General features: G+C 42.5%; 1 protein-coding gene across 1 annotated transcript; it reads right to left on the reverse strand.

The window, feature by feature from the left end:
* Nucleotides 1-13,659: 13,659 nt before the first annotated feature.
* Nucleotides 13,660-27,007, reverse strand: FAM72A (family with sequence similarity 72 member A). Its single transcript, XM_004578700.2, has 4 exons — nucleotides 26,434-27,007; nucleotides 23,444-23,521; nucleotides 18,242-18,366; nucleotides 13,660-14,169 (listed from the first exon to the last, which is right to left on the reverse strand). The coding sequence occupies exons 1-4, from the start codon at nucleotides 26,583-26,585 to the stop codon at nucleotides 14,075-14,077; spliced, it is 450 nt and encodes a 149-aa protein (XP_004578757.2). The 5' UTR covers nucleotides 26,586-27,007; the 3' UTR covers nucleotides 13,660-14,074.
* Between the last annotated feature and the right edge of the window lie 247 nt (nucleotides 27,008-27,254).

Raw genomic sequence — 27,254 nt, forward strand, 5'->3', positions numbered from 1 at the left:
CTGTGAGACAATAAATTCCTGTTACTTAAGCAGTCCAGGTTGTGGGACTTGGTGGTGGCAGCTGTAGCAGTGAATATAATTGCTTCTGGCAAATAAATAAGCAGCTCTCTGTAAAAATAAAATTAATCCATCAAACGTTAGAGTTGGAAGAGAGCTCAGAAAAAACATTGCTCAACTCCCTTGTTTGGAAATGAATGCCCAAGGTCACACAACCAGTTGGTGACTTCGCCTTTTAGCTCAACTTTCAATTTACCCACGTCCATCAATCTGACAACGATAAAAAAAAAAAGGTGACCGCAGCACACGCCCATTAAGGTGAGTCGATTCCCAAGCTTGGTTGAAAAAAACCGCCTGGGGCCTGGATGTATCAGGATGGATCCCCCTAACCGTTTGCTAATGGATGTGTGTGCTGTGTTGGAGAATTAATTGTGTGCTGGCTTCCAACCGGAAGATTGATACTCAGCAGAAAAGCAAGACAAGTCACTTGAACTCTGGCTTGGCGTAAGAAGTGCAGGGGACACCTTGTCCTCTTGAAAAATCTGGTTCTGCAGGAAAGGCTGCCCCCTTGCCACGGAGGACGAGTCCCCAGCATGACCTAATCATCCATGGGTCAGAGCTCTGGTCCGAGTGAGCAGGGTGGTGGCTGAGGACCAGGAATCTGAGTAATGCTTCCAAATGGGTGTGGAGACTTGTTGTAACGGCAAGCGTGCAGTTGATTAATGACACAGTAATGGCTAGAGATTCCAAACCTGCCATGGCTTTAGACTGCAGGGCTCTGTCTAAGACCAGAAAGTTTCAGCTCAGCAGCAGAGGCCTTTGAAGCGTCTCCAGGAGTAATTGGCACTTAATCAATGCAATCATTGCAGCACATGACTCCTGCAGCTCCAGGCTGCCTTGCAGCCACTGAACTGGAAAAGAGGAGAAATAGGTCTGTATAATCTCACCACCACCAACATTTGGTTCCACAGCCCCAGACTTCGTGGGAGTGAAAATATCAAAATCTCTTCACATTTCTAGTTTTGAGAAATAGATTCACTGTAAATAACATTTCACTTCAGTTATCAGTGATGGCATAAGCAGTGGTGAACACTTTTCCATTACAGAGGCCAAGTCAGCACTAATTGTGATAGATAGGAAAGCAAAACCTATAGCAAGCTGCTAAGCATGGGCTTTATGTCTCCTCATCTAAATCCTCCGTGAAACACTTGGGGGAACATGATAGCGCGTCACTCCCTGTCTACGCACGGAACATGTGCTGCTGATGGTTCATGGACCAAGACATGTTGGCTCGGCTCTTGGCTTCGTTTCATCAGTTGTAGACACTATTTTTAGGCCTGTATACTTTCTCCTTTACCCAGCAGGAGTTACCATTAACTTTCTCCCACTATCTACAAGACCATTAGAACAAAGGAAAAACCCCACTTCCCCCTCAGCATCTTACATGTCTTTCATGTGTGATGGATGAAAAGAAGTAGGGAGAAAGAAAAGAAGCCTCCTGGGGACAACACCGTGCAGCCATTGACCCCGTGTGTGACCCTGGCACCCTGTGCGGGCCCCAGTTTATATTCCAGCTAATGGCCTAGGAAAACAGCAGAGGCTGGCGTAAATTTGAGCCCTTGCACCCACATGGGAGACCCCGTTGGCACTCCTAGCTCTTAGCTTTGACCGGGCCTAACCCTGGCCGTTATGGCCTTCTGGGGGAGTGAACTAGTGGATGAAAGATTCTTTTTCTCTTTCTCTCTGACTTTTAAAATAAATAAGTAGGACCTGGTGCGATGGCTCAATTGCCTAATTCTCCATCTTCAAGTGCCAGGATCCCATACGAGGGCCGGTTTGTGTCCTGGCTGTTCTACTTCCCATCGAGCGTCCTGCTTATAGCCTAGGAAAGCAGTAGAGGATGACCTCTAGCCTTGACACCCTGCACCCATGTGGGAAACCCAGAACAAGCTCCTGGCTTCTGGCTCCTGGCTTCAGGCTGACTCAGCTTTTGTCATTGCAGCAACTTAGGGAATGAGCCAGCAGACAGAAGATCTTTGTCTATCTTTCTCTTTGTAAATCGCCCTTTCCAATAAAAATAAAGAAATCTTAATAAATAAATAAATAAGTAACTTAAAAATAAATAAGGCCCGGCACAGTGGCGTAGTGGCCAAAGTCCTTGCCTTGAACGCCCCAGGATCCCATATGGGCACTGGTTCTAATCCCGGTCACTCCACTTCCCATCCAGCTCCCTGTTTGTGACCTGGGAAAGCAGGAGAGGACGGCCCAATGCTTTGGGATCTTGTACCCGTGTGGGAGACCTGGAAGAAATTCCTGTTTCCTGGCTCCAGATCGGCACAGCACCAGCTGTTGTGCTCACTTGGGAAGTGAATCATCGGATGGAAGATCTTTCCTCTCTGTCTCTTCTCCTCTCTGTATATCTGACTTTGTAATAAAAATAAATGAATCTCTAGAAAAACATACAAAAAAAATAAATGAAGGAAGCATCCTGGAACTTTAGGACCTGTAGGATGCTTTATAGAGGATACTCTTAAATGACCTGCGTTGAAATAACCTGCATTGCTGACAATTCAGACTGCCAGGCCCCTGTATTAGATCTGAAGCAGAGTTGCTGGAACCAGGAGCCTGGACTCTGCACTGTAATGACGAGTCTCCAAGGATCCCTGTGTCCGCTAGCATGGATCCCACTCAGCTATCTCCCTGCCTCTAAACCTTTCACTGCCCCAAGACTCAGTCTCTTCTCTGTACTCTTCTCCCTGGGTGATCATACGAACTCTCGTGTTTCTCAACTGTTCCTACATGTAGACAGCTCTCAGCTTTATAGCTTCAACCCAGAACTCTTTCCCCTAACTCCATAATTCTATGTCCGATGATCTGGTTGAAGTCTGGCAGGCAGATTTCAGAAGGCTCTCTTTAATTCTGTCTACAAACTAGTCCCCCTCCACCCTGCCTCCCATATCTCAGTAAATAGCACCAGAATCATTCCAAAATCTGCAAGGCATTCTTTTTTATATAATTTATCTTATTTTACATGATGTTAACATTGTTGATCAGAGTGGGGTGGATCAAGGGTTAGGGAAAACAGGGTGTGATCTTTGTTTCCAATTTTTTTATTTCTCCTTTCTGTTTAGGAGTGTGGGGGGACGAGGGGAGAAGCTATACCCAGCCTTCCAACCACCCCAGTACCCAGAGATGGGGAACTGCCACCCGATATCATTCCAGGGTCCTAATGTGGCGCACACTCAAAGGGTTCTGCCCATGTGGTTTTGATAGTTCTGAAATGTTGTCAATCTCTTTGATCCAAGTATGAGGGAACTCTTTCAGTGTCCATTGGCTGACATAGTCACCTCAGAGGCTCCATTTGCCCAGATATTTGCTGACATCATTTGGCTGGGGTAGTTGTCCAATTTGTTCTGTCCTTTCTCTGGGATGGTACAGATGTCCCCTGCAGGGCTCAATAGGCTGCCGTATCTTCCATGTGGAATTGGGCCAATGTCCACTACTTCACCTTTTCCACTGAGGACTAGTTCTTGCAGGTGGCCCAAAGGCCCAAACTGGTCAACCCAGGCCCCATTGGACTCACACCCACAGGGCTCATGGACCTGGCACCCACCATGCAGGCGGGCCAAGGACCTGGGCCAAGCTAACCAAACCCCGCCATGGAAGTCATTCTTGACCTCTTTCTGGACATCTTCGTTACTTGCTCTCATACTCACGCCCAACCCATTACAGTGTTGACAGCTCTGCTTTCAGAATATGCTCCAAGCCTGTTCCTTGGCTTCTGTAGCAGCCTCCTGTCTACTCTCACCATGTGCTTTCCACGTCAGTTGGGGTTTTGTTGCATATAACAGAAGCCATTCTATTTCAATTAAAAATGGGTCTCCTACAGTTGTGGAAGCTTGCTGCCACGGCCATCCTTTCCAATCCTCACACTTTTTTATGTTGTGACTCTGCTGCAACTCTCATAAAGAGATGGCACATTGTCCCTCTGCTCAAATCAGGGCCCTTCCTCTGAATCGCCGTAACATGTAAAGCAGGGCAGAAGTGGAACTGTGTGAGTTCCTGCTCCCATTTCATGCTTTTAGAAGGATGCCAGCAATCATAAAAAGAAATTCAAACAAGATAACTGAATGGTGGGGGAGGGAGAGAGAGACAATGAATCTTAGTGGGTTTTTTTTTTTAAAGATTTATTTATTTTTCTTGCAAAGTCAGATATACAGAGAGGAGGAAAGACAGAGAGGAAGCTCTTCTGTCCGATGATTTACTCCCCAAGCGGCCACAATGGCTGGAGCTGAGCCAATCCAAGGCCAGGAGCCCAGAGTCTCCTCCAGGTCTCCCATGTGGGTACAGGGTCCCAAGGTTTTGGGCTGTTCTTGACTGCTTTCCCAGGACACAAGCAGGGAGTTGGAAGGGAAGCAGGGCCGCTGGGATTAGCACCGATGCCCATGTGGGATCCTGTAGTGTGCAAGGTGAGGACATTTAGCTGCTAGGCTACCGTGCCGGGCCCAAATCTCAGTCTTTTTTAAAAATTATTTTTATTGCAAGTCAGATATACAGAAAGGAGGAGAGACAGAGAGGAAACTCTTCCATCCGATGACTTACTCCCCAAGCAGGCACAAGGGCCCGAGCTGAGCCAATCCAAAGCCAGGAGCCAGGAACTTCTTTCCGGGTCTTCCACATGGATGCAGGGTTCCAAGACTTTGGGCTGTCCTCAGCTGCCTTCCCAGGTCACAGGCAGGGAGCTGGATGGGAAGCAGTGCTGCCCGGATTAGAGCCAGTCTTCATATGGGATCCTAGTGCGTGCAAGGCGAGAACTTTAACCGCTAGGCCTCCGTGTTGGGACCCTGAATCTCTCAGTCTTTTAAGCACTCCTGCTTAAGTCCCAGACATGTGAGACCTTCTAAAACCTTTTGATTTAGCATACTGATATCTTTACATAAGCACACATATGAGGCCAATTGGGATCTGTAGAAGAATTGCTTGGCTAAATGAATTTTTGGAGGCATTTATTATGCAGCAACCAATTACTGTCAGCGGACTTGGGCCTTGCAAATTAGTAGAGGGCTGGAGGAGCAAGCTCTAGGTGTGGCCTCCAGTATGAATCCCAGAATGATGCTGTAGACTCGCTCTCAAGGGAGCAGGTTGTCCTGAATCAGAAGCTGAGACCTGAGAAGCTGTCAGCCAGTTCCAAGCAGAAACATGTCACCTTATCCGTGACTTGGGCCAGGGCTCTTCCTGTCTCCCCTCTGTTGGCTGTGGCAGGAAGTTTCTGATTTTAACAGAGTTTGCTTTGCTCACTGAAAAAAAGAAGAAAATTTGTGCCATTGCATATAACTCAGAGAAAAAAAATTCGGTCTGAACTCTTAGCTTCAAGGGAGTCTGGGAAATGTGATTTTTAGGTTTTAAAAAAGCCTATGCATTTCAGACCAGCTTCTTTCTTTTCACTATTCCACACACCGTTTAACACCGAAACTAGTGTCCACACTTAGGTGCTGCCCATCAAATATCTGTGAAATGATCGAACTGAAGCCTGATAAGGGAAAGATATACTTTGGAGATGATTGTCTCCTGTTAGTCTGGAACATGATATTCTATATGCCTAAAACCTTGTATTTCTGTCATCCTCCTTTATGTTTTTTAGCTTTTCATTTATTTATTTATTCTCAATTTTAATTGTTAATGATGTTTTCATTGTTAATCTGGGTGGGATGAACTGAGGACTAGGGAATGTCATCTTCCTTAATGAATATATATGGAAGTACCAAGAAATACATAGGACACAAGATATTTTTCAGCCTGCTATTTAGCATCTTTATTATTGCTATTCAACCATTCCAAACCAAACAAGCTGGGTCTGTCGTTTATTTGTTTTGTGATAAACTTTCATTTAAAAAGATGAATTTGGGAAACTGGAAAGAAGCCCTTGAAGGCAAAGCACTATAATTATTCCAGCCCCCCATGCTTTGGCCACTATCTCTCTTGGAGGGTTTATTCTTCAGGCTCCTGACAGCTTGATTTCTCTGGGTAATGTCACACAAAGGAAATTAGCTCAGTATGTCTTCTACAGAATTCCATCTGTGACTCAATGTTTTTGGGTATTTGTGAACAAGACTATGGAGCAATTTTGATAAGACAGGGCAATGTTCCAGTCTCCGAGAATATTTCCCCCAAAACACTATTTTAAAAAATGCCACTGAACAGCCTGAAAATCCACCCCCACGTGAGCAATCTCCTGCAATGTACAAAAAGCTCTTCAGGTGTCACAGCCATAATAGCAGGTGGTTCCTTGGGGTAGATGAATTACGGCAAGGATATAGAGACTGAAAGCAAACTGTTTTGGTATTCTGGGTACAACTTCCCTTCACTGAATCACTTCCATAAACCCCCTGTTACCATGGGCCCTTTTCCAGAGGAAGTGAGCTGTGTGAACAGAGGTAGAGAGATGTGTTCTAGTGGGCAGGCTTCGATGGGCACATATTTGGCAGGTGCAATTAACAGATAGCTATTTGTCAGCCCATTCTTGCTAAATCTCAAAACGCGTGACTTGAATATGGATTTGATACTTTTTTGCTTTTCCTTATGACAAACACCTACTCATTGGAAAGTGGTGCTCGTTGAAGGTAAGGTTTCGGGAATTCCATGTGGGTAGATTTTAAGTATGAGCTTATCAAGAAAGCTGAGACTACAGCAATTTGTGAAAGGTGTTTATTCCACCCCCTGCACCCACGTACAGGAGAAAAGGGGAAAAAAGGAAAATTAGGAGCATTTGTCCCACCCATCTTCTCCCATACTTCAACCCTCCTCACCCTATTCAGTGGTTCTCATGGATCTGCATTCTTGTCAATTATGTAAACAACATCAAAAATTAAATTAAATTTTTAAAAATTGTGATTATTTAAGTAATTTAAGAAAAAGATTTGTTGGGACCAGTGTGGTGGCCTAGCGGCTAAAGTCCTCGCCTTGAACGCACCGGGATCCCATATGGGCACTGGTTCTGTGTAGCACCAGCCGTTGTGGTCACTTGGGGAATGAATCATCGGATGGAAGATCTTTCCTCTTTGTCTCTCCTCCTCTCTGTATATCTGACTTTGCAATTAAAAAAAACGAAAAAGGAAAAAAAGATTTGTTTATTTTTATTGGAATGGCAGATTTAAAGAGAGTAGGAGAGATCATCTATTGGTTCACTCCCCAGATGACCACAACGGCCAGAGCTGAGCCAATATGAATCCAGGAGTCGGGAACCTCTTCTGGGTCTTCCACATGGGTGTAGGGTCCCAAGGCTTTGGCCTATCCTCCACTGCTTTCCCGGGCCATAAGCAGGGAGCTGGATGGGAAAGGGAGCAGCCAGGACGCGAGTGTCAGTGTCACAGGGTAGCAAATTGGCCCGTTGAGCCATCACACCAGTCACTTCAATTACTTTCATTATAAAATATTTTTTTTGTCTTTTTTTTAAAGATTTATTTACTTTTATTACAAAGTCAGATATACAGAGAGAAGGAGAGACAGAGAGGAAGACCCTCTGTCCGATGATTCACTCCCCAAGTGAGCTGCAACGGCGGCGCTGTGCCGATCCAAAGCTGGGAACCAGCAACCTCTTCCAGGTCCCCCATGCGGGTGCAGGGTCCCAGTGCTCTGGGCCGTCCTTGACTGCTTTCCCAGGCCACAAGCAGGGAGCTGGATGGGAATCAGGGCTGCCAGGATTAGAACCAGCGCCCACATGGGATCCCAGGCGCGTTCAAGGCGAGGACTTTAGCAGCTAGGCCACTGTGCCGGGCCCTCATTATGAAATATTTAAAAGTACAAGTAATCAGAGTTCAAGTCTTCTTTTATAAAATTTTGTTACTTGCAAGATAAAAAATCTGGAGTAGTTAAAACAATTGTTTTCAATTTGAAGTACTGCAAAGCTGGATTTTAAAAGTTTTGCGCAGGAATTGGCATTGTGGCACAGTGGGCTAAGCCACTGCCTGCAATTCCAGCATCTCATATGTAGTTTTCTCTGTGCCTCTCCTTCTCTCTGTAACCCTGCTTTTCAAATAAATGAATAAATATTTTAAAAAATAGAAGATAGTTTTACGGTTTCTTTTTTTTTTATTCATAGTATATGAGATTCACATTCTAGTCTTTTATGGGTGAACTAAGTGTCCCTTACCGAAAAGGGAGATTTTGTTGGTCTCATCCAATTTAAAACAAAAGTTAACTAAGGCCTAATAGGGAAATATGGGTATAGGAAGATTGTTAATGGAAAACCTGACTTTATTTGAATGAAAGACACTTACATTGAAAGATAAAAAGGAAGCACTATCATGAAGTTAGTGAATTCTGGCCTCTCCAAGGTCACAGTCACTTTCTGGTCGTATGGCTTAGTGCAAGGTTTTGATGCTGTGTCTCAGTTTCCTGGCCTGTATGGCAAGAATAATAAGATCTGTCTGCTAGGGGCTCCATGTAATGCACTTAGAACACTGCCTGGCATACAATGAACTCTCAAGAAAAATGACACTCTGCCTTCTGCTGTGCCCTTAACCAACAAGCAGGGACTTCGTCTTCTGTAGTTTTCTCTCCCTGCATCTGTTCTGCTCACAGTAAGCTCTCAATAAATATTTGTTGAATGGATCATTTTAAATAGTACTTTGAGGTCAAAGGTTGAAAGAAATTTGTCTTCAATTTTATAGTTAAAGAGTTAAAAATAGGCCTCAGATTAGTGTCACTTAGGTAGGAGAGAACCTATGGCTGACAAGATCCAATTTCACGTTTAGATAGTTCTAATTCTCTGTATGTCAGGACTAAGGTGTCCTTGTTAATGGGAACAATAGATTCCAAGATTATTCTGAAGGCTCAATTAAAGTACATGTGAAAGTTTGCAGTAAATCATGGTGACAAACAAAAACCATGATATTGTTAATTTTTACCTTTGGCACTTTGGTTGACAATAAAATGATTCTTTGAGAGTGTTGCAAGAAAAGTCTCCAGTTCAGGATTTAAGTACTAAAAATATTCAACCCCAGAGGTACACAGACATAGAGTGATTTTTTCCATCTGTGCAGTTTAGGGTAGAGTTGGCATAGGCTCAATACCAGGCAAGAAAGAAACTATGGTTTAGGATGCTTTCAAAGTGAAAAAAACAAAAAAGGCAGAAAAGGAAATGATTTCATTTTATAAGCTTGAATCTGAAAAGAAGAAAAACCTTCATCGGGCAATTCTCCACTGAAGCAAGACAAGTGGATCCACATCCTCCCCCACTCCCTATTTTATTTCTGATAAGTTTCATGATCTACACCTTATGGTGACTTCTTCCTCACTGAAGGAAGCCAACATAGATTATTGTTCATCAGCTACATGTGACTCAGGGGTCAAAAGAGCAGCTCCTCACACAGTCATCTCCCTACATTACTAATACCTAAGGACCTGGTTTTCTGGGCCAGAGAGTGTTCAAAATATTACAGCTTTCAGATTGGGCCCCACCCAAGATGCCTCAGCGGAGCTGAAGTTGAGAAACTGGCTTGAGGAAAAAGATAAAGTAGTTGAGAAAACCGTGGTGGGTGAATGATGAGTCATTGTCCCTTCCTTGAACTTCAGGAATGATGAGAGCAGGGAAAGGCAGTGGCGCACTGCAGACCCAGACTTCCATAAAAGACAGGAAACTCAGGGGATTTAAACAACTACCTGGGTTCTTAGGATAAAGGCAATTCATCTAATTCCATGGTCAAGTTATTAAGTGCATTAAAAAATATATTATTCCTATCCCTGCTAATGTTCCTGGGAAAGCAATGGAGGCTGGCCCACCTATACCCACGTGCGAGAACTGGAAGAAGCTCCCAGCTCCTGGCTTTGGCCTGGCATGGTTCTGTCTGTTGAAACCACTTGAGTAGTGAGTAGTGGATGACAGATTTCGTTCTGTCACTCCCTCTCTCTGTGTAACTCTGCCTTTCAAATAAATATTTAACAAAGAAACAAAAAAGAGGAAGACATTATGAATACTGAATTAGATTATATTTTATCATCAGAGGTACAATAAATTTGATTATTTTCTTTTCCTACATAAAACTTCATTGATTGCTCATTGCTACTGGCTCCAGTCCAAACTTAGAACGGTATTGAATATTCCTCATGATATGATACTCACTTTCCTTGTTATCTTCTTCTGTTAGTTAATTCATGTTACATATATTAAGAAGTATTTGAGGTTGCTTATAATTTTCCAAGTAAGAAACACACTTTAAAGAATTTTGTATATTTGCTTTCTGAAAATCAGAGGGACAGAGAACAAAAGTGAGAGAGAGCTGTCACCCACTGTTTCAGTCCTCAAACACCTGCCACAGCTGGGGCTGGGCCAGGCTGAGAACAGATGCCTGGAACTCCATTGCTGTCTCTCAGATGGGCAGCAGGGACCCAGGCACTTGGATCAGCATCTGCTGCTTTCCTAGCTGCATTTGCAGAGAGCTGGATTAGAAGTGGAGGAGCAGGGACACAGACTTACACTCTGATATGGGCTGTGGGTGTCCCAAGCGAAAATTTCAGAAGGCCTATCCTGTGAAAGATACCTTTACACCCCCATTGGTTAACACTATGCTCTTTCTCTCTGCCAAAAACTCTCATGCCAGCTGTCAGATTTCTTCCAGGAAACCATTAAGTATAAGCCTTAAGTATCATTTCTTCCTGGTAGCTTTCTCAACTCCCACTCTTTGCTATTATGCAGAGGGATGGTTCTTTCATCCAGGGAGTAATAGCACTTCAATTTTTGCTAAATCGCTTGACCCAATGAATTAGATGCACTGATGGGTCTATATTCTCTAACTCACTATGTATTTCCTGAAGGGAAGAGCATATCATTGTGCAATTCTTGCCACATTATGGGAGACTAATATGGGTTTATCGAATACAATCTGAAATTACAAGAGGATTGGGGCCAGCGCAGTGGCACAGTGTGTTAAGCCACAGCCTACAGCACCAGCATCCTATTTGAGTGACAGTTTTTGAGTCCCTGCTGGTTCACTTCCAATCCAGATCCCTGTTAATATGCCTGGGAGAGCAGCAGAGGATGGGCCAAGTCCTAGGGTTTCTGCCACCCATGGGGGAGATCCAGAAGCTCCTGGCTCTTGCCTTTGGCCTGGCCCTTCTCTGGCTGTTACAGTCTGGGGAGTGTGCCAGCAGATGGAAGACATCTCTCTGGCTTTCTCCCTCTCTTTCTCTTTTCTTTCTTTCTTTTCTTTCTTTCTTTCTTTCATTCTTTCTTTCTTTCTAAAGATTTTTTTTATTCATTTATTTTTGGAAGTCAGATATACAGAGAAGAGGAGAGACAGAGAGGAAGATCTTGCATCTACTGATTCACTCCCCAAGTGACCACAACAGTCAGAGCTGAGCTGATCTGAAGCCAGCAGCCAGTCTCCCATGTGGGTGAAAGGTCCCAAGGCTGTGCGCCATCCTCAACTGCTTTCCCAGGCCACAGGCAGGGAGCTGGATGGGAATCAGGGCTGTCAGGATACAAACTGGTACCCATATGAAATCCTGGCACATGCAAGGCAAGGACTTTAGCCTCTAGGCTACTGTGCTGGGCTTGTAACTTTGTTTTTCAAATAAATAAAATAAGCTTCTAAATGAAAAAAAAAAAAAAAAAAAAGGAGTACCGAAGAACAGATTTTTTTTTTTTAGGTCTAGGTGTTATACTAGAACCAGAAAATATACGCTGAATCCACATGTGACATTGGTCTTATCAGAATGCATTACACTTTACTGTTATTGAAAAGAAGTGTCATGAACATATTTTTCTAGATAGAACTTTATTCACCCATTTTCTACTTAACGTTGGCTTTTCCACAACCCATCAGGCCAGACATGGGTGGATAATTTGTAATATTCTCGAACTGGTGAGGAACCACACTGGGGCTTGCTTCAGTATGTGCCCTCTGCCTTGCTTTTGTTCTTCAAAGGGCCCCTCACCTCCGAAGGCATGAGCTGAACAGAGATCAGATGAACTCTACTGAATTTTAAAGTTGTCTCATTCTCTATATTACACTCCTGTAGTTGAACAAGTTTAACCCAAGAAAGGTATAACACAGAATCAACTCGTCATTTTCCCCCTTTATTTTTTACACTCACTAGGAAAAGTTTAAGAGGATAAAAGATCTAAAAAAAAATCCCTAACCAAATTGTTCTACACTCATTCTCTTGGTTCTTTGGGGGACCTCTTTTCAGTGTTAACAGCCAGTACAGAAGACTAGAAGTTTTCCAAATAACAGCATTTCATGAAGCACCTTTTGTGTTGGTTTATAGCAAATGAGCCCTAGAGATCACTTTTCCCCTAGGGCTGAGCTAGTTTCATGCTCAAGTCAGTCATTACTGCCTTCACCTATGAAATATAACAATGCCATCACCCAGCACACATCTTGATTAATATCATAACTGATTCATGTCCAGAGATGCTCAAAGGCTGCAGCGAAAAGATTAGGAGTGAGTCCTGGAGTCTCTGTGTCTGTGCGAGTCTGAATCAGGCCATACCTATTATGTGACCCTTATGGAAGTTATTTAACCTCTCCTCGTCTCATGATCTTATCAGCAAAAAGAGAATAGTGATAATAGTGTCTACCACCTAAGTGAGTTGAATATGAAAAGCACATAGAATGTGATGTCTGATCCATAAAATACTCCAAAAGTGTTGGCCTGAACACGGTGTATTGTGCTTATTCTCTCTATTTCTTAAGGCAAGATAAGTGGATATAATACAAACATTCAAAGAAAGGGTGGTCATTTTTAGAGTAAATTTTATTTACAAAACGGTAGCTCAGGCTGCTTTGGTGTCATTGTTAACAACATATATACAACGAGACATGAAATTAGCTGCAAGAGATACATTTTAGCTTCACGTAAAACCAGAGTCCAACACTATTCCAGTTTCCTATGTGTGGCCCTGAAAGCATCTTAAAAACAAACACACATACATAAGCTGAAAACCAAACAACAGAAAAACAAAAGAAACTCAAACTCTATAAGGTACATTGACTCAAGCAAACACTTAGATGTGACTTAGATTGAGACAATTCAGCTCAAAATTGCTATTTACAGGGAAAGCCATAGGAAATGGGATACACTAAAGACAGAGCAGTATTATCTGGTGTTCATGCTATAGTATCAAAAATGGTCTTAAAAGAATGTAAATAAATAACAATGGTAAACAGTATATGCTGATAACAGTATATGCTGATAACTCATCTAATGTCATGCTGAGGAATCAAGATGATCCCTCCACAGATGACATTTAGCATTTTTAATTTCTGCTGATTCAGAGTCTTATTCCATGTTAAAGCAGCTCTACCCATTATAGCACATGGTAACTGGTACCCATGGAAACCAAGCTGCCTGTTTGTTGGGTTTTAAAATTTTATTTATTCATTTTCCATTCTTATTTGAGAAGCAGAGAAAAAGAGACATAGATGGAGAAATTTCCAATAGCTATTTCACTCCCCAAATGTCTGCAATAGCCAGGGCTGAGCTGGGCCAGACTGAAGCCAGGAGCCTAGAACCCAGGCCAGTTTTCCCACATGGGTGGCAGGAAGTACTTGAGCATCAACTGCCAACTCCTACGGGGCACACTACCAGGAAGCTGGGTAAGAAAAGGAACCAATGGGATTCAGTCCCGGCACTCAGATATGAAGGTCCCAAGTGATGACTCCCCCTGACCACCTGTTTTTCAAAAAGCCTCTGTTGATACTCAGGTGAGCTTGATACATACATGTTTGATACCTGTGTGGGTACTAATGCCCTTTATTCAGAATTATAATTGTATCTGGAATTGAGTTTTAAGAAAAATTTTCCCAAAATTTGAAAATAGCTGTGACTTGCAAAGTATCTTTCATCTAAATTTAATATACCTATACTGGGCAGAGGAGGAGGAAGAAGTAGAAATAGAAGAAAATTCTATTAGCATACATTCAATTGATGAAAATAATTTGAGATAGCAAATAAATATTGTCTTCCAGAAGAGAAAATCACTAGCAAATTCTTAGTAACAAGTTCAAGGTTGATCCATTAATATATTTTAACTAGGAAACAGTTATTACAGGAATACTATATATCATAATTCCATTTATCTAATACACTCCTCCGCTGAGAGATCTAACACATCTTCATCAGCACTTTCTTCTACTTCTGGCAAATTTTCCCAAAGTAGGGCATTCACACCTGAAAACAGGAAGTCATAAAAGTTACTGTTGTTGCAATTCAGTACATGACATGTGAACTTTTGGTAAGATCGTTATACAAACCTAGGGTTAGTAGAAAAGAGAACAGCAAAAACTACATACACTGTATTTACATGAAAACAAAATTGTCTAAGTAATCCATCTACCACACTGGCATTTATTTAAACCTTTTAAAGCAAGGGCTTACATTCAAGCATCTCAGAACTTGAAGGATCTCAGGGGTTACTCAAACCCTACCTCCTTTCTTCCTTATGCCAGAATCACTTTACGCTAATAATTCTGTAACCTATTTTAATGATCTTTAAGAATGGATACCTCACATATTCTTTCAGATTAAGTGCCTCTTTGAAGGGAGTTGGGAAAGTACTGAATACATTTGCTGATGCTTCAAGAAGCAAAGGCACGGCTGGTGTTGTTTCTCCAGTTTTTAAAAAGGAGAAGTTTTGGAGCCAGTTGTAAGATGGACTACAATCCTTACTGTAGGCGGGCTTGAGCTTACAGGGTTCCAAGTCAGAACTGTAAACTTCAACAATACTAGGTTGCAGGAATAAATCAAAAAGTAATTGAAAATCTTGTTGAGAAAGGATTGTGAGATACTCTACAAAGAATCTAACACAGGTGTACTCAGCCGCAAGGATTTCAAGATTTTTTTTTACACCAAAACAAACTTTTAGTTTGATTTTCTGTGAACTTTTAAAGTACCCTTATATAGCATAAGACCAAACATATGGTAGAACATAATGAGATGGCTTATTCTGGGCACATACTGTATTTCAACTTAAAAGCATCAAATTGAAAAAATTAAATTCCAGGGAGCCAAATGAAATTCAACATGAAAAATAAATCTCAGGCTGCCCACTTGTCAGTGTGGGCACAAGCAGAACTCAGCCGCTGTGTATGCTCACCACAGCCACATGACCGAATGGAGTGAACCGGGACTTGGAGATTTGGTTTGAATCTAATTTCCATTGCTACCAGTACACTGTAGTTGATTTTATTATTTTCTCTCAAATGTATGCAACCATAGGCAAAATCTATTATTGTTTTGTGTATTTAAAACATAATAGCAGAGTAGTAAGCTATGCATCTTTTCTAACTTGCTTCCCCCCCCACCCCCACACTATGCTTTGGAGGTTTATGCTGCTATGTATAGACTTAACTCATTTATTTTTATTTCTACGTTGTATTACATTGTATACAATGAAAATTAAAATGCATAAAGACTCTAAAGAGCTGAAGCCACTTTGTTTTTCACATCATTTGCCAATTCCAGGGAATCTTAGCTGAGGTTCTTTCAGCTGCTTTGGGAAAGTTTTGAGCAATCCACTCCTGATGCCAAGGTTGGACTAAAACACGGATCCTCCAGGGGTCTCTTTCAGTCTGACCACTCCAGAATACTGCGGATAATATGCACACATTCCTGGGCTGCTACTGACTCAGGTGATTCAAGGAAAAAGCATATATGCTGTATTTACGTGTCAACAAAATTGTCTAAGTGATCCATCTACCAGACATGTTGCAATGTCACGAGAAATTCCTTTTTATGGAAAGCATCTAGAAAATCCTACTTTAGATCACACTCTAAGGTCACAGAAGTTTAGTATTCTTGGAGTCAATATTCAAAGCCATGAAGCAGCTCAGTACAATTGGTTCAAAGGACAAAAAATAAACCAAGAGATTGGATCTGACAGAAGCAGCACCTTCCTTTCTCTGTAAGGGAGGAAGGAAATCCTGGGACACATCTGTTTCTCATGGATTAGATTCAGAGTGAATGTAAGAAAGCTGGGCTTTTCTCTTTGAAAAACTGACCAGTATTAAAAAGTAAATCAAAATTGGAAAGTCTCCACCCTGTGTTTTGAATCCTATGAAACAGGAAAAATAGTATCAAAGCAGAAACTCTCTTTAATGTACCCGTGGAGCAACACAACTCAGCTTGGAATTCACGGAGCTTTCAGTGTGTGAAGGAAAATCATGTTTTTTTAAAAAAGGAATACATTTTTAGTTCCAAAGAAGACTAAATCATAGATTAAAAGCCTGGCATAAATGTCAAGTTAGATTGTCAAGTTTCCTAAAGTCAACTTGGTCTGTTGTGTAAATAGTTATTTGATATTGAGAACATGCTCCTTGTAACAAAATTGAAGGCTACAGATTATCCAGAAGTATCACATAAATATTCTTTTCAAGAATTGATAGTTTTTTAAACTTATATATTTTTTGAAAAGCAACAAGATGGAGGGACACACAGACAGATACAAACAAAAATGATCATCCATCTGATGATTCACGTCCCCAAACCCCACAATGACCAGAACTGGGCCAGGCTGGCATTGGTAGGTAGGAACTCTTGAATCGTCCATGGGACTCAAGTACCCGAACCATCACTTGCTGCCTCTTAGGGAATACATCAGCAGGAAGCAGGAATTGGAAGTGGAAGGGGGACTTGAACTCAGGTACACTGAAAACGGATGCAGGTATCCCAAGTGGCATCTAACCTGCTGGACCAAAAGCCTGCTCCAATACTACATTTTCTTATTAAAATGGCTAGTGTAATTTATTACATATTTTCTATGACCAAAATTCTATCATAATTTGTTGACATATGCATCAAGATATCTATTTTTATCATAAGGTACCACCAGATACAAAGGTTACCTAGATCTTCCTCCCAACCTTAAATACTCTATCTAGCCTCTTCTTCCTCTCTTTCTTACATACACACATACCAATGAATACCTCACTATCAAATATGATCTCCAAAAAATTCTTAGTGGGAGTGAGAACTTAACATAGTGGTTAAGACATCCACACCAGGGCCTGGCACTGTGGCCTAGTGGCTAAAGTCCTCGCTTTGAACACGCCAGGAGCCCATATGGGCGCCGGTTCTAATCCCGGCAGCTCCACTTCCCATCCAGCTCCCTGCTTGTGGCCTGGGAAAGCAGTCGAGGATGGCCCAAAGCTTTGGGACCCTGCACCCATGTGGGAGACCCAGAAGAGGTTCCTGGTTCCCTGCTTCAGATCAGTGCAGCAGCAGCCATTGCAGCTCACTTGGGGAGTGAATCATCGGACGGAAGATCTTCCTCTCTGTCTCTTCTCCTCTCTGTATATCTGACTTTGTAATAAAAATAAACAAATCTGTAATAATAAAAAAAAAAAGACATCTACACCAAGGCCAGGTACAATGGCTCAACAGCTAAATCCTCACATTACAAGCGCTGAGATCCCATATGGGTGCCATTTTGTGTCCTGGCTGCTCCACTTCCCTTCCAACTCCCTGCTATTGCCTGGAAATGCAGTGGAGGATGGCCCAAAGCCTTGGGACCCTGAACCCACGTGGGGGACCTGGAACAAGCTCCTGGCTCTTGGCTTCGGATTGGTTCAGCTGTGGCTAGTGCAGCCACTTGGGGAGTAAACCAGTGGATGGAAGGTCTTTCTCTCTGTCCTTCTATCTCTGTAAATATGATCTGTCTTCCCAATAAAATAAATGAATCTAAAAAAAATAAAAATAAAAAAATACAAGACATCCTCACCCTGCCCTGGGGTATCTGGGTTTGATTTCAGGCTCCAGTTCCTGATGCCAAATGCAGATCCTGGAAGGCAGTAGTGAGGGTTCAATGACTGGCTTCCTGCCAGCCATATAGGAGAACTAGATTGAGTTCTAACTTCTGGTTGAGGCCTAGCCCTGGCTCTGGCCTTGGCTGTTGTGAGCTGAGGACTAAACCAGTGGACAGGAGCTCTTCCTTTGTCTGTGGCCTTGAGACCTCTCTAGAGTCAGAATATGTATCAAAGCAGTAATTTAGAGCACTTAAAATGTTAATTTAAAAAATGTCAAGAAATCCAATCAGGTTGAGGGCCTTAAGTACAATAATGAACCATGAATTTTGGTAACAGTTTTCATAAGTGAATGTTTCAGGAAAGTGGATTACAGTTTCACTTTAGCTGATCTGGTCTAGTTAAGAAGGTCTCAGAGGGATCCTGAAATGATCTGTCAGAGTTTTTCACTCAATTGTTGTTAGAGAAATGTCTTAGGGATATGTAAGTCAATTGTTTCTTACCAGTGGAGTCTAGTCTGTTAATATCATAAACTGCTTGGCTGTGAAACATCCAGAAGTGTCCATTGTTGCAAGAAAGAAGGCAGGAACTACATGGAACAATCACATGGTAACCTACAATGTTTCCGCTAAAAAAGAAAATATTTGTGATTAGATACTGTGTAATATCTGGACATGTAAGCTTTTTATATAAAAAGGTAAATAGACTGTAGAATTTAGACTTCTCTTATTCCAAACTCTATTGCTAATATCTTGGGGGTGGGAGTTATTCTGAAATGGTTGCAACTCTGCCAATCAAGTGGGAAAACAGTCTTTTGGTATAGCAAGATTATACTAACAGTCTTGCATTTCTTTGCTAGTATTATTTTATTTGTTCTCTCTCCAAAGGTTAGCTTCTGGATGCTGTAAAATAATGATTTGCTTTGCAAAGCGTCCAAAATTGATGTTTTGTACCACAAACTATTTTAAATAAACTTGAACCCATGGGTAAAGGTTTATGGCATCCTCAGGACTGTGGCAAGTTGAGTTCTTCAATGTTCTAGTTCCACGCCAACACCTAAAAATGATCTCAACAGATGGAGGAGTAGGAAGACAGCATGAGTCCCTGTAAACCAAACACAAGCTGGTTTCTCTAATTTTAGTTAGTGTTTTTTGAAGGAATTCAGAAAGAAAGCAAATTCACAGCCTCTAGAGAAAGTTGAAAAAGTTTTTACTGTCTTCAGTATTACCCAGCTGATTTAAGTACCTCACTGTTTCACAATTTTTTTTTACTAGTCACATATTAAATACAGTAAACATACAGACCATGTTTTTGGTAGTATTTTTAAAATAGCAACATGAATTGCTTTTATTTTGAGTTATAAAAACTCTTATTATAGCTTGGTCTCATCCTGCTGGATGTGGGAGTCAGTCACTTTTGTGAGACCCTATAAAGAATACTATAAAAGGTACCAGCTCACCTAAAATACACCATCTTATCATAAACAGCTTGAAAGGCAAACAAATGAAGAAAAAAGTTGTTCTTGGGCTAGACCTGACAGTTATTACAAGACTATACTGCAAGTGAAGCAAATTCTGTGGCTTGAAGTAGCACCTGTATTCATTCATTCATCCATCCTTTCACTGACTCAATAATGTTCAATAAGCTTTTACTGTACACTAGGAGTTGTTCTAGGTACTTAGAATTCAGCAAGGAACAAAATGATGTTCTGGCTTTCATGGAGTTAACATTCTAATGGGGATAAATTATTATTTTGTTCTCTTGTTAATAAAACCCCTTTAGTGGTTTCCTACTGCCCAGAAGTCACAACATCCCACTTTGTAACACCAGATGAAGTGCCGGCTGTTCCACTTTCTATCCAGCTTCCTACTAATGTGCCTATGAAGGTAGTAGAAGACATATGCAACTGCTTGGGCATTTTCTGACACTCACATGGAGACTAAAGTGGAGTTCCTAGCTTCTGGCTTTAGCCTGGCCCAGTGCTGACTGACTATTGTGGCCATTTGGAGAGTAAACCAGTAGATGGAAGATCCCTCTCTCTCCCTCTGATTTTCCCCTTCTTTCTGGTGCTCTGTCTTTAAGATAACTAAATAAATCTTACCAAGAAAGAAAGTCTTCCATACCAAGGTCTAGACCCACACCACTAGCCATTAGCCACATATAGCTACTGAGCACTTGAAATAAGGCTGACCTGAATTGAGATGGGTTGTAACAGCAAAGTGCATGCCAAATTTTGAAGAATAGGAACAAAGAACAGAATGCAAAATATTTTACTAATAATATGAAATGATAATATTTTGGATAATTGAGATAAAATGTGACTAAAGTTACTTATACCTGTTTTTTTACTTTTAAAAATGTTACCAGGAAATTTTCAATTACATATGTGGCTTGGGTATTTCTTTTTTTTTTTTTTTAAAGATTTATTTATTTTATTACAAAGTCAGATATACAGAGAGGAGGAGAGACAGAGAAGATCTTCCATCCGATGATTCACTCCCCAGGTGAGCTGCAACGGCCAGTGCGCCGATCCAAAGCAGGGAACCAGGAACCTCTTTCGGGTCTCCCATGTGGGTGCAGGGTCCCAATACATTGGGCCGTCCTCAACTGCTTTCCCAGGCCACAAGCAGGGAGCTGGATGGGAAGTGGAGCAGCTGGGATTAGAACCGGCGCCCATATGGGATCCTGGGGCGTTCAAGGCGATGACTTTAGCCGCTAAGCCACGCCGCTGGGCCCATGGCTTGGGTATTTCTATTGGGTGACACAGCTGTTGAGGATCTGGGTTCTGGGTACATCTCTAACCCACTCGTACCCTCCTCTCCTATTTCCATGTCAACCACACCAGCCATCATCTTTTTACCCCCATTTACTTATTCTTGTTTATTTGAAAACCAGAGACAGAGATCTATCTGCTGATTGACCCCAAATGTCAGAGACAGTCAAGGCTGGACCAGGCCGGGATTAAAAGTTCAATCTGGGTTCCCAGAGGTACTTTGAGAAGCACTTGCTGCCTCCTGGGGTGCAAATAGCAAATAGCAGGCACTTTAGAATGAGACCCGGGGGGTCCCAGGTGGGGTCTTAACCACAGTGTCAAACATCCACCCCTTTGGTTCTTGAACATACAACCAACTTCTTGCCATGGGGGTCTTTGTTCATGCCTAGAGCACTATTCCTTTAGCTTTTTATCTTTTTTAAAAAAAGATTTATTTTATTTTTATTGGAAAGTCAGATATACAGAGAGGAGGAGAGATAGATTCTGATTCACTCCCCAAGTGCTGCACTGGCTAGAGCTGAGCCGATCCGAAGCCAAGAGCCAGGAGCTTCTTCCAGGTCTCCCACATGGGTGCAGGGTCCCAAGGCCTTGGGCAGTGCTCGACTGCTTTCCTAGGCCAGAAGCAGGGAGCTGGATGGGAAGTGAGGTGGCTGGGCAAGAACCAGCGCCCATATGGGATCCCAGCATGTGCAAGATGAGGACTTTAGCCATCAGGCTACCACACTGGGCCTTAGTTTCTTAACTCCAGTGTTACCTCTTTATAAGAGGATTTCCCTGACCATGATAGCTAACGTAGCTCCCATCCACTTCCCATTTTCTATTTCATCACCACGTTATTAATTTTTTAAATTGTAAAGTCAGATATACAGAGAGAAGGAGAGACAGAGAGGAAGATCTTCCGTCTGATGATTCATTCCCCAAGCGGCTGCAGCGGCCAGAGATGTGCCAATCCGAAGCCAGGAGCCAGGAGCTTCTTCCAGGTCTCCCACATGGGTGCAGGGTCCCAAGGCCTTGGGCAGTGCTCGACTGCCTTCCCAGGCCACAAGCAGGGGGCTGGACGGGAAGCGAGGCCACTAGGATTAGTACTGTCGCTCACATGGGCTTCTGGTGCATGCAAGGCGAGAACTTTAGCTGTAAGACTACTGCAGTGGGCCTGTATGTATGTTATTGTTTCCTCTATAGTACTTCCAACCATATTAGGCATCTCACTAATTGAATGATTGATTAATTTCCCACTAGAATATGATGCCCAAAGGATAGTGATTTAATCTTACTTATTGTGTTTTTGGTCCTTAATACATAATAGGTCCTCAATATATAATTTTTTTTAAAGATTTATTATTATTGGAAAGCCGGATATACAGAGAGGAGGAGAGACAGAGAGGAAGATCTTCCATCGATGTTTCGCTCCCCAAGTGAGCTGCAACGGGCCGGTGCGCACCAATCTGAAGCCGGGAACCAGGAACCTCTTTCGGGTCTCCCACGCGGGTGCAGGGTCCCAAAGCTTGGGCCGTCCTCGACTGCTTTCCCAGGTCACAAGCAGGGAGCTGGATGGGAAATGGAGCTACTAGGATTAGAACCGGCGCCCATATGGGATCCCAGCGCGTTAAAGGCGAGGACTTTAGCCACTAGGCCACACTGCCAGGCCCCTGAATATATAATTTTAATAAATGAAATCAAAGTCATAAACCTCTAAGAAAAGTTTGCTGATTTTAATCAGAAAGATTATAACTTATAATCCAAATGTCATTTAAATGAGAAAAATCGCATCTTTCTTCTCTCAAAACTGGGAGTAGTAACATAGATCTACAGCTGAAAAGATAACAGCAACAGCTCTTACATATGATGAAATTTATAGTTTATCTTATCAGTCCTTCCAAGGTTCACTATCATTAGGTCCTCACAATTTTACAAGGTAAATAAAGAAGACACATCTATATAAAACAGAAATTAAATAAGGAGAGACCAGTGTTGTGGCCTGCAGTGCCAGCACCCCATATGGGTGCTGGTTCAAGTTGCAACTATTCCACTTGCCCATTAGTTTCCTGTTAACGTGCCTGGGAAAGCAGCAGCAGATGGTCCAAGTACATGAGCCGCTGCACCTACATGGAAGACCTGGAGGAAGCTTCTGGTTCCTGGCTTCAGCCCTTGCTGTTGCAGCCATTTGAGGAGAGAACAGCGAATGGATAATCTCTTTCTCTATCTGTCTCTCCTTCTTTCTGTGTAACTCTGCCCTTCAAATAAAATAAATAAATCTTTAAAACATTTGGATGATGCAGCCATTGGGATTAAGCTGCCCCTGGAGACACCCACATCTCATATTGGATGGCCAGGGTGAGTCGTGTCCTCTCTGCTTCTAATCCAGCTTCCTGCTAATGCGGCTTGGGAGGCAGCAGATACGATTCAAGTGCTTGGGCCGCTGCTCTACTTGGGAGACCAGATGGAATTCTATGGTTCCGTCTTCAACCTTGCCCAGCCCTGGCTGTTGTGGGCATTTGAGGCATGACAGGTCTCTTTCTCTCTCTCTCTCTCTCAGTCAGCCTTTCAAGTAGATGAAAATAAAACTTCATAAAGAAGAAATTAAATAAGGAAACAGAGGTTTGGAGGTTTAAAAAGCTTAAAGATTACATAAAGAGGGATAAAACTTGAGCTCCAATCTGACGTTTATAAGCCCAAGTATGTACATTAGCTTGTTCTGAAAAATCAAAGCAGATACCTGTGAAGGCACTCTGAAAAATTACAAAATCATATACAAATGTGAAGTACCACAAACTCTTTTAACAAAACAGCTCAAAGTAACAAATGGCTTTTCAATGGCTCATTGCATGGGTTATATCAGTGCTTGCTGCAGCCCACTGAACCTTTCTCTGTGCTTTTGTGTCAACATCCATCTTCTAAACCCAGAGCTGTCTGGAATACTGCCACAAATTACCATTTTAAACATGCGATGTCCTTCAGTTTACATCTGCAGATCTCAGTGAAATAGCTTCTTCCAATGAAGTCCACTGCACTGGGGATGGAATAGTGTAGAGGCAATTAAGTGAGCTTTAAAAGAAATGGTGAAAAAAACCCACAGAAACAAAAATTACCATTCTAATCATTTGTTTATGGAGAAAGACAAAGATATCTCTACCATCTGCTGGTTCATTCCCCAAATGACCGCAAACGCCCATGCTGGCAGCCAAGGACTCCCTCGGGATCTTCCACATGGGTGCAGGGGCTCAAGAACTTAGGTTACCTTCTGGTGCCTTCCCAGATACATTAGCAGGAAGCTGGACTGGAAGCAAGGTAGCCAGGACTTGAACTGGCACTCTGATATGAGATGCTGGTGTTATAATTGGTGACTTAACCTACCGTACCACAACACCAGCCCTCATTGTGAGCATTTTCAAGTGTGCAGTTCAGGACTGTTAAATATAGTCAAGTTATCACACAAATTTTCCAGACCTTTTTCAGCTTGTAAAACGAAACTTAATACTTACTAAAAAAACAAAAACCAAAAAACAAAAAAACACCATTTCCCTTTCCCTCAGTTTTGGTCAGCACTATTTTACTTTCTGTTTCTATGAATTAGACTATTTTAGGTATCTTATATAAGTAGAACCATACATTTGTCCTTCAGTGACTGCACTCATGGTGTAGCATGTGACAGAATTTGCTTCTTTTTTAAGGCTGAACAAATGATCTATTACATGTACACCACAATTTATTCATCCATCCCTTTTGCTAGTTCACAGGCTTTTTGATTGCTTTTAGTTGTTAACAAAGCTGTTATGAATATGGATATGCAAATATCACTTCAAGATCTTATCTGAGGGGTTGGCATTTGGCACAGTGTGGAATGTCTGCACATAGCAGACTGGCCATGTTCTGGTGCTTCTGCTTTGGGTCCAGCTTCGTGCTAAAGTCCACCTGGAGAGGCAGCAGGTGATAGCTCAAACACATGGATCCCTGCCACCCATGGGCGAGAAATGGATTGAATTGAGGGATCCTGGCTTTGATGTGCCTCAATCCTGCCTACTATATAAAGAGGGGATAAACTAGCTGATGGAAGATCTCTCTTTTATATGAAAATTTGAAAAAAATGTTAAAAAGATCTTGATTTGAAATTTGTTGGATAAATATCCAGGAGTACACGAGAGTTTCAATTTTTCCACTAACTCACCATCAAATATATTTTTAATTGTGATATAGCACAGACTTTGTAAAACCAAAGAACTGCAAGATATTCTACAGCAGGACCACAGTATATTTTGTAAGAATCAATTAATAATCTGAACTTACACTAAATGTCTGGCAAATCTTCTATCAAAAAAATAAAAAAAAAAATTCATTTGTGGGCTTAACATGACAGCTTAGTGGCTAAATCCTGACCTTGCAACCACTAGGATCCCATATGGAAACGATTTCATATCGTTCCTGGCTGATCCACTTTCCATCCAGCTCCCTGCTTGTGGCTTGGGAAAGGAGTTGAGGATGATCCACAAAGCCTTGGGACCCTGTACCGATGTGGGAGACCTGAAAGAGGCTCCTGGCTCCTGTCTTCAGATTGGCTCAGCTCTGGCCATTGTGGCCACTTGGGGTGTGAACCAGCAGATGGAAGATCTTTCCCTGTCTTTCCTTCTCTCTATATGTCTGCCTTTCCAATAAAAATAAATCTTAAAAAAAAAAAAAGAAAAATACATTTGTGTTTATTGATCATACACATCAATACATTAATCCATTATAACTATAACTCCTCCAAAGAACAGTAGATATTAGAAAAGATCTAATTCTATCCTAAACTCTGGTTTGACTTATAACAATTGACCTTTCTGAGACTTTCTTTGTCTGTCTTACTACCTTACCACAAGTTTTGCAACGATGAATGGGTTAATATTTTCAGTGTGTGTATGTACGCAATACTAAAAGGAACAAGCACTAGGCAGTAAATCATAGAATTTTAGCATCAATAAGTTTTGCTTTATTGTCTTGCTTTTTTTGCAAAACACGTAGGCACACACACAAACTTAAAATGTTAACCCATTTAACTGCAATAACAGAGCCATTGGCTTTGCTGTTAGGTGTAACTATGCTAATACGCAAAAGGTTTAAAAGTAGTTGCAGCTTTGGGTGCATTTTAAAACTCTTAAAATCAGATAGGGCACAGATAATGTTGTTTACATATAAAGAAAAAGTACCTTTTTGAGCTACAAAAATCTACTTTTGAGTGGAATAAAATAGCTTCTTAATTAGAGAGCCAGTTCTTAAGGACTCTACTCAAAAATGGATATTGACTGAAAACAGATTTTAAAAGGGTTCGATTATGCAAATAAAGGAATTTTATCCCCAGTAGGCTTTGAAGGAGAAAAGAAGTACTTTAATGCTAAGTCTCTGCTTTTTTTCCCATGCATAAAAAGCTTTGTAAATTCCAACCTCTCTCATTGAATTCAATGGACAATGGTTCAGATTTAACATACCATTTGCAAACCACATTAGAAAACGGGTTCTGGTTTGTGGGATGAAATTTTATGGGCAAAACCAAAAATGCTTAAATACCCTCTCCTGCAAAAAACCTGAGAAAATCATGAATTTCCCCCAGTGTCTAGGCCAGAGACTTGAATCAGTGACGGGTTGGATAGGCAGGGCACCCGGAGCCAGGGCAGGGCACCCTGGCCAGGAACCCAATTTAAAGGACCCGCAGTCACGTGGTTACCATCGAACTTCAGGCATTCATTATGTCAGGACCGACTGCTTTGGCCCAACTCTGTCCGGACAGAGTGTCCACTTATACAGATACTCCAAGGGGGCAGCAGCCAGTGGGGAGTGAGGCCCCCAATATGATAACCCCCTGAGATCTGGGATCCAAGATCTAGGCCAGAGATCCCAGCCCTACATCTTGCCCGGTCGAGGCCACCACCGTCCCCGTCAAACTTAACTTACTTGGTCGGAGGGATGTCTGTCGAGAAAAGGTCTATTTCAGTGTCAGCCAGCAAAACAGCCTTCATCCCCCTGGAGCTGAGCACTTGTGTACAGAATCTGCAGCACAGGACCGACACGCAGCGGTCCTTGAAGCTGCAGCTGTCGGTGGTCATGGCGGCCCGGGGAAGACGAGACTTTGGGGGCTTGGAGGACGAGATCCGGAGCACAGCTCTTCCCACCGTGGCTCTCCCGGGTACCAAAAAACCAAACCAAAACAAAAATCGAGTTGCGAGGTTTTCTCAGTCCTGAAAGCGGGTAGAAGAGCCCAGGTATTTATTGAGTGGGAGCTCGGAAGAGCAGTGAATTTAAACTCCTCTTTGACTTGGGGAGAAGGCAGTGGAGCTTACAAGGAAGCTCTCCACAGCTTTCCCTTGCCGGCTGGAGGGATTCTCCAGCCCTGGACTCCCACCCCTTTATGGAAAGCGTCTCCCAGTCCCAGCATCGAGCTCCTCCCGTGGAGCTCGCCAGTGCCTCTCAGGATCGCGTCCTCGGCTCTCCTCAGCCCGGCTTTCCCTGGTTCTTGGCGCTGTGCGTCCGGGCAGCTCTCGATCCCGTCGGTTCCCGCCCTCTGCTCCGTCCGGAGCCCCACGGTCCGTCCCGGAGCGGTCGCTCCACAGAGAGCGGCGAGGTCGGCGGTGCGGGGGGGAGGTCACCTGTTGGGCTGGGTCAGACACGGGCATCTGTCACCGAACACGCCGTTTTTGGCTTCTTCTTCCGCAGTCTCTGCCTCTACCAGCCGGCTGTCAGTTTGAATTGCCAGCGCCACGCGCCGATTGGCAGAA

Source organism: Ochotona princeps, chromosome 10 (assembly GCF_030435755.1).
Source record: "Ochotona princeps isolate mOchPri1 chromosome 10, mOchPri1.hap1, whole genome shotgun sequence".
NCBI lineage: Eukaryota > Metazoa > Chordata > Mammalia > Lagomorpha > Ochotonidae > Ochotona > Ochotona princeps.

What these genes read in the sequence shown, in the direction of transcription:
- FAM72A (XM_004578700.2), bottom strand. Translation starts at nt 26,585, where the DNA reads ATGACCACCGACAGCTGCAGCTTCAAGGACCGCTGCGTGTCGGTCCTG. An exon ending in GACATCGCATGTTTAAAATG is followed by an intron (nt 18,367 to 23,443) that starts GTAATTTGTGGC and finishes TTTCTTTTTTAG; the next exon opens with CGGAAACATTGTAGGTTACC. An exon ending in TAACAGACTAGACTCCACTG is followed by an intron (nt 14,170 to 18,241) that starts GTAAGAAACAAT and finishes TCCTGTTTTCAG; the next exon opens with GTGTGAATGCCCTACTTTGG.